At 38.4% G+C, this 7,500-nt stretch overlaps 1 protein-coding gene across 2 annotated transcripts in view; it reads left to right on the plus strand.

The window, feature by feature from the left end:
- The window catches only part of rhbdd1 (rhomboid domain containing 1), a 183,197-nt gene that overhangs the window by 97,967 nt on the left and 77,730 nt on the right, over positions 1–7,500 (plus strand). For both annotated transcript variants that reach the window (XM_051923031.1, XM_051923032.1), the window contains exon 3: positions 2,899–3,031. In XM_051923031.1, coding sequence (XP_051778991.1) covers positions 2,899–3,031 — 133 coding nt within the window. The remainder of the gene's footprint in view (positions 1–2,898; positions 3,032–7,500) is intronic.

The raw sequence follows: 7,500 nt of genomic DNA on the forward strand, positions 1-7,500 counted from the left end.
GGGCCACCCTTAGCTGCAATAACTGCAATCAAGCGTTTGCGATAACTTGCAATGAGTCTTTTACAGCGCTCTGGAGGAATTTTGGCCCACTCATCTTTGCAAAATTGTTGTAATTCAGCTTTATTTGAGGGTTTTCTAGCATGAACCGCCTTTTTAAGGTCATGCCATAGCATCTCAATTGGATTCAGGTCAGGACTTTGACTAGGCCACTCCAAAGTCTTCATTTTGTTTTTCTTCAGCCATTCAGAGGTGGATTTGCTGGTGTGTTTTGGGTCATTGTCCTGTTGCAGCACCCAAGATCGCTTCAGCTTGAGTTGACGAACAGATGGCCGGACATTCTCCTTCAGGATTTTTTGGTAGACAGTAGAATTCATGGTTCCATCTATCACAGCAAGCCTTCCAGGTCCTGAAGCAGCAAAACAACCCCAGACCATCACACTACCACCACCATATTTTACTGTTGGTATGATGTTCTTTTTCTGAAATGCTGTGTTCCTTTTACGCCAGATGTAACGGGACATTTGCCTTCCAAAAAGTTCAACTTTTGACTCATCAGTCCACAAGGGTATTTTCCCAAAAGTCTTGGCAATCATTGAGATGTTTCTTAGCAAAATTGAGGCGAGCCCTAATGTTCTTTTTGCTTAACAGTGGTTTGCGTCTTGGAAATCTGCCATGCAGGCCGTTTTTGCCCAGTCTCTTTCTTATGGTGGAGTCGTGAACACTGACCTTAATTGAGGCAAGTGAGGCCTGCAGTTCTTTAGACGTTGTCCTGGGGTCTTTTGTGACCTCTCGGATGAGTCGTCTCTGCACTCTTGGGGTAATTTTGGTTGGCCGGCCACTCCTGGGAAGGTTCACCACTGTTCCATGTTTTTGCCATTTGTGGATAATGGCTCTCACTGTGGTTCGCTGGAGTCCCAAAGCTTTAGAAATGGCTTTATAACCTTTACCAGACTGATAGATCTCAAGTACTTCTGTTCTCATTTGTTCCTGAATTTCTTTGGATCTTGGCATGATGTCTAGCTTTTGAGGTGCTTTTGGTCTACTTCTCTGTGTCAGGCAGCTCCTATTTAAGTGATTTCTTGATTGAAACAGGTGTGGCAGTAATCAGGCCTGTGGGTGGCTACGGAAATTGAACTCAGGTGTGATACACCACAGTTAGGTTATTTTTTAACAAGGGGGCAATTACTTTTTCACACAGGGCCATGTAGGTTTGGATTTTTTTTCTCCCTAAATAATAAAAACCATCATTTAAAAACTGCATTTTGTGTTTACTTGTGTTATATTTGACTAATGGTTAAATGTGTTTGATGATCAGAAACATTTTGTGTGACAAACATGCAAAAGAATAAGAAATCAGGAAGGGGGCAAATAGTTTTTCACACCACTGTATATGTGGATGTGTATATATATATATGTGGATATGTGTATATGTAGATATGTATATATAAGTATATATGTTTATGTACATATATGTTTACATAACCTCTTTAACACACTACTTCTCCGCTGCGAAGCGCGGGTATTTTGCTGGTATATATATATATATACAGTAATCCCTCGCTATATCGCGCTTCGCCTTTCGCGGCTTCACTCCATCGCGGATTTTATATGTAAGCATATTTAAATATATATCGCGGATTTTTTGCTGGTTCGCGGATTTCTGCGGACAATGGGTCTTTTAATTTCTGGTACATGCTTCCTCAGTTGGTTTGCCCAGTTGATTTCATACAAGGGACGCTATTGGCAGATGGCTGAGAAGCTACCCAACTTACTTTTCTCTGTCTCTCTTGTGCTGACTTTCTCTGATCCTGACGTAGGGGGATTGAGCAGGGGGGCTGATCGCACACCTAGACGATACGGACGCTCGTCTAAAAATGCTGAAAGATTATCTTCACGTTGCTATCTTTTGTGCAGCTGCTTCCTGAAATGACCTGCTGCACGGTGCTTCGCATACTTAAAAGCTCGAAGGGCACGTATTGATTTTTGCTTGAAAAACAAACTCTGTCTCTCTCTATATCTCTCCCTGCTCCTGACGGAGGGGGTGTGAGCTGCCGCCTTCAACAGGTTTGTGCCGCGGTGCTTCGCATACTTAAGCCAAACAGCCCTTTTGATTTGTTTGCTTTTCTCTATCTCTGTGACTTTATATGCTCCTGACGGGTACTCCTTTGAAGAGGAAGATAAGTTTGCAGTCTTTTAATTGTGAGACGGAACTGTCATCTCTGTCTTGTCATGGAGCACAGTTTAAACTTTTGAAAAAGAGACAAATGTTTGTTTGCAGTGTTTGAATAATGTTCCTGTCTCCCTACAGCCTCCTGTGTTTCTGCGCAAATCTGTGACCCAAGCATGACAATATAAAAATAACCATATAAACATATGGTTTCTACTTCGCGGATTTTCTTATTTCGCGGGTGGCTCTGGAACGCAACCCCCGCGATGGAGGAGGGATTACTGTATATATGTATGTATGTATATATGTATGTATGTATGTGTATATATATATATATATGTATATACACTCTAGTACTGTAATGGAAGAGTGTGTTGACAATTACTTTTTCCTAGTGTTACACTTATTGTTATTCATATTAATAGTGCAATGGAAAATAACTACTTTAAAATTCTTATTATAGTCATATCTACATAAAATATAGACAAAATGAAGACAATCATTTGTAATAATCCATGTTCTTACATTGTAGGAATATGGTAGGGGTTAGTTTTCAACCAGACATGTTTTTTTTTTTTTTTGAAAGACTGTTTTTTCTTGTATTGCCTTAATGCTACAATAAAACCTCCTCCATAACATGTTTCTTTGTAAATATCATATGTTAAGTAGAACATTGCGGATAATTGTGATAGAAAAAATTATATATGAGATATTGCATTTATATTTTTCAGGAGTTTTATTTGCCTTAAAGGTTGTGAATAGCCATTATTATCCAGGAGGTGTGATTTACATAATGGGCTTTCCTGTAGCAAACAGGTATACTTGTTGGGTGGAGCTTATAGCTATTCATCTGCTGTCCCCAGGGTAAGTACATTTTTTTGTAGTAAGTCTGACTTGATATATATGACGTTTTCATTAAGCATATTGTGTATTAGTTTTTCATAATGATACATAAATTTATAAATAAACTGTAGTATCGTTAAAATTAAACACAGCTGAATATACACATTGATTTGTTTCTTTTATGAGGCAGAATGATAGATAAAAAAAGATTAATAACAATTCTAATTATACATATCACAAATATAATTTATTAATGCAGTCATTGCGGAGCCCTCTTTATCTAGTTTATGATTTTTGGGACTGGTGCCTATCTTGGCAAATTTGGGTACAAAGCAGAAGAAAACCCTGGACAGCATTGTCACAGGACAGGACAAGTAGTAGTATTAAAATATATAAATATATTCTTACACAATATAAATAAATCTTGTATAAATATGCTCATGCAACTATCAGGCATGACTGAATTTGGTACATGTTGAACACTTTTTCAAATTAGTTTCTTCTTTTCTTAACAGGCAAGTTAAAGTATGAGATAGTGAGGTGTGTTTTTTTAAACCTAAAGCCTCCATAATAAAAAAATTGCTAAGTTTTATGATATAAGCCAATTCTGCGTTAATAGGATACGTGCAGACACAGGAAAACAAGCAGTCCAATTACAAATGTACCTTGGCTAAAGAAGGGTCTACAGTGTTAAAAAATGTATTGCAGACTTTTCCCCCACTCCAACCCCAGAATTGTGAGTAAAATGAATGTCTTAGTTAATTTTACAATGTTCTGAGTAATATTGGTCACTATGAAAATGTATGTTGCCATTTAATTTTGAGAACAAATAAAAATAGTTTTTAATAAGTTCTCTTTAATTTCCAAAATGAGATGGAAAAGAGGAGTTTGGTTTCGGGTGGGTCCTATAATTAACACTTGCAAACTGAATACATAGCGCCTGTTTTGGAAGGGAACTGATAGCTAGCATTAGCGCCCCCACCTCCCAAGTCCTAGAGTGGTCTTGATTATTTTAGCAGAGCCTTGAAGTTGCCCCTAAGCCCATGTTTGTGACAGTGTATAAAGAAATGATAATGTGATTGCCATGGTAGCTGCTTCCTCTCTTCAAATTAAGTGCTCATAGATGCAGTAATGCATTATCATAAAATCATGATGCTGTTCTTCTGTATAAATATAATGGTTGTTAAATCCATTATCAAAGTTTTGAACCCTATTCAAAGCATTTTTAAAATGTTGAAAATGAAAATAGCTGTCTATTGATGAATGCAAGTTTAATTTCAATATTTTTCAATGGAAGAAGTAAGCACGTTTTTTTTTTTTTTGTCTATGTGTATTAACTTTTCTTAAGGTATGTGTTCTTTTTGATTCTGTTTGGGTACGCTTCTTGTTATGTCCCTGTAGATCTCCTAGCCTGCTTATCAGACATAACACCTTTTCTGAACAGTTTGCACAAAACCAAGCCCCCTCCACACCTGTGTAAGCCATCACACAGACAAAGTTCTGAGATGTGCTTGTGTACAGTATATGTTCTATACATTTGTGCCCACTCCTGGTGCCACACACTATTGTATACAGTGCCCACATCACTACTCTTTTAAGAACAGAGCAGCAAAATAACTATACAGGCTCAGGTACTACTTACACACACATACTATCATTGAATTTGTAGGAATATACTACTGAGTGGCATAGCCTTTTTTATCCTTCTCTTGCTCCCAAAATCAAGTTGATGGAAAGTGTTGATGGAACGATTTTGGTCTCGATTTCATTATTCTACTCTCTCTCACTCTGTATAGAGGTGACCTGTCACTGGAAACTTGGGACCTCCGTCAGCTTGTTTAAGCAGACTGAAATTGCTGTACACTTGTTTACATTAATTATAATCAGTCAGAGTAAAGATCGACAGCCTTGTTGTTCAGTCCATTATCTTTTTCTCAGCTTGTTGTCTTGATCTTTTTTCTTTTCATTTTACCCTCTTAATCAAGTCTATTAGGTAAACAAGTGCATCCTTAAGATACCTCCTGTGGTCTGCAGTCGTCTTAGGTGATTTTTGGCTTTAAAATTTCTTATGCCACTTCAGATTTTATGCAAAGTAACCAGACCACACAGCTTTGCTTCTTTCCACACACCACAGTACTTTCAGATTAGCAACCTATGTTCCACATCAGAGCAGATGTTGTCTTTCTTGCAGATATTATTTGTTAGTTTGTGTTCAGTTTTATGGTGAACCAGTTATCAGCTACAACAGGATGAGATATGAATGCATGGTCTTTTACACTCAAGTCAGGAACTAGGAGTACTTTGTGCCTAATAGCCAAATGAGTGTGATTTAATCAGTACGTGAGCAATTCGCCCAAAAAGAAGAAGTCCGTTTGCATTCTCAGTATCAGTGCTTTGCTCGTGTACTGAAGTGACTTTAGCTGCAGGTGGAAGCTCCTGTCGCACTATACGCAACTGTTGTTATGGTTCTGCCTTTGTCCAGAAATTGCTCCATAAGGTTTATAACAGTCTGGGAAAGTCTTTCTCCCGTGGGATGACTGGGATCTTTTCCTGAATAAGGAGTGGCATTACAAATGTGCTTTGTCAGCATGCCAGTGTCGTTCAAACACAGGAAGCTCTGCAGTCTACTTGCATCTTTATGCTGTAGGAAGATAAGTAAATAAATCAAGGTTAATAGGTAAACAACATTCGATCTGTCTTGTATTTAAGTAAAATGTAAATGTTTTATAAAGACCATCACAAAACATAATCACAAACATGATTTTGCATGATACCTTGGCAAGCTCTGTAGGCCCTGCTGTTTTGTTGAAGGACATGCATGTGGCAGGATGACTCCCAACCTCTTGCTGCATCCAAAAGGTGCCATCTTTCGCCTTTACGCCTGGTGCAGCTGCGTTGCCCTTATGTGTGAGTGGACATTTCTTGTGGGGAGGGCTTCTGTTCTCTTTCTTTGATGTAGAGCCCTCATGCTAATCTGAGTTCACCTTTGCTTCAGCACAACTTTATTTGAAAACTAACAGTGTCAGATCGGGGAGAGCGTGAAGGTGACTGAGAGGATAAAAGTGAATAATAAAACAAAACGCTAACTTTTACAAATACCATAAATTTACACCGGCTGTTACAGACTCATATATATCAAATGTATGTTTTTATTCTATAATTTTATTAGCTGCTAACTACTCAAAACAGTTAATGCATGAAGGACCTGGGATCGAACCCACAAAGTCTCGACTTGGAGGTAGCAGTTTTTACCTCTGCACCAGCCAAGCAGACGTGTGTGTGTGTGTTTGTATGTGTATGTGTGTGTGTGTGACATACCATATGTCAATTTCTTTTACTTGTTTTGTTATATCTTTGTATTTTGTGAAAGTGTTTATTTGATATTTGGACTTCAGTCTTCACACATTATACACTTTTTGTCAGCATTTTGCCAATTATTAGTAGAACATGAAAAAAGTTTCTGTTTTAGCTATATGTTCAACATTTCTTGTCTCGCATTTCCTGTCATCTTACATTTACCCAGATCGTTGTAGACACGGAATACACATGAAACGTATGTGTTCCAAATAACAATACATTATTTACCCTATACCATTCAAGGCACCTCACACCCTGATAAGCAGACTTGAGTTGGGAGAACTATGAGTACAACTAAAGCTGCATCGGTAGGGGATGTGATAGCAGGCTTTTTGCTTCTGGTGAAGATCGACACATTTGCAAAACAAAAGACGCTGATGAGGAGGTGCAAGGGAATTTAAGGTGGCCTGGCATTGCAAGTTTTTTTGTTGGCTTCAGGGGTATTCATTACTCATTTACCTCATTCTAGCCTTAGAAAATGAAGTTGCTGGTTTGCCTCACATGCTGAGACTTTAAGCTATGTTTAATTAACCCTTGAGTTACTTTCAGTCCTGTTCCTTATGTTTTAGTAATTCATTGTTACAACTTAATTTAAGTATATACTGTAGGAATTAGTAAATGATCTATACTAATAAAAGGCAAAGCCCTCACTCACTCACTCACTCACTCACTCACCCACTCATCACTAATTCTCCAACTTCCCGTGTAGGTGGAAGGCTGAAATTTGGCAGGCTCATTCCTTACAGCTTACTTACAAAAGTTAGGCAGGTTTCATTTCGAAATTCTACGTGTAATGGTCATAACTGGAACCTCTTTTTTGTCCATATACTGTAATGGAATGCAGCTTGATGGCCGTGGGAGGCAGAGTCGCGTATCACGTCATCACGCCTCCTACGTAATCACGTGAACTGAAAACAAGGAACAGCCCCAAAGAGCGCTGAAGAAAACATTCATTACACAATTGAGAAGGCAGCGAAACAATAAGAAGCGAGCGAGTGACGCATACAAGCATATTTATAAGTGCAGCTACTGCGGAAACAAAGCACGGTGTAAACCGTAACTTTAAATTAAGCTTATAGAAACGCTTCCCCTGCCGTTTGCAATACCATATTCGCGAGATACAAGTTTAATGA

This window comes from Erpetoichthys calabaricus, chromosome 2 (assembly GCF_900747795.2).
Source record: "Erpetoichthys calabaricus chromosome 2, fErpCal1.3, whole genome shotgun sequence".
Taxonomy (NCBI): domain Eukaryota; kingdom Metazoa; phylum Chordata; class Cladistia; order Polypteriformes; family Polypteridae; genus Erpetoichthys; species Erpetoichthys calabaricus.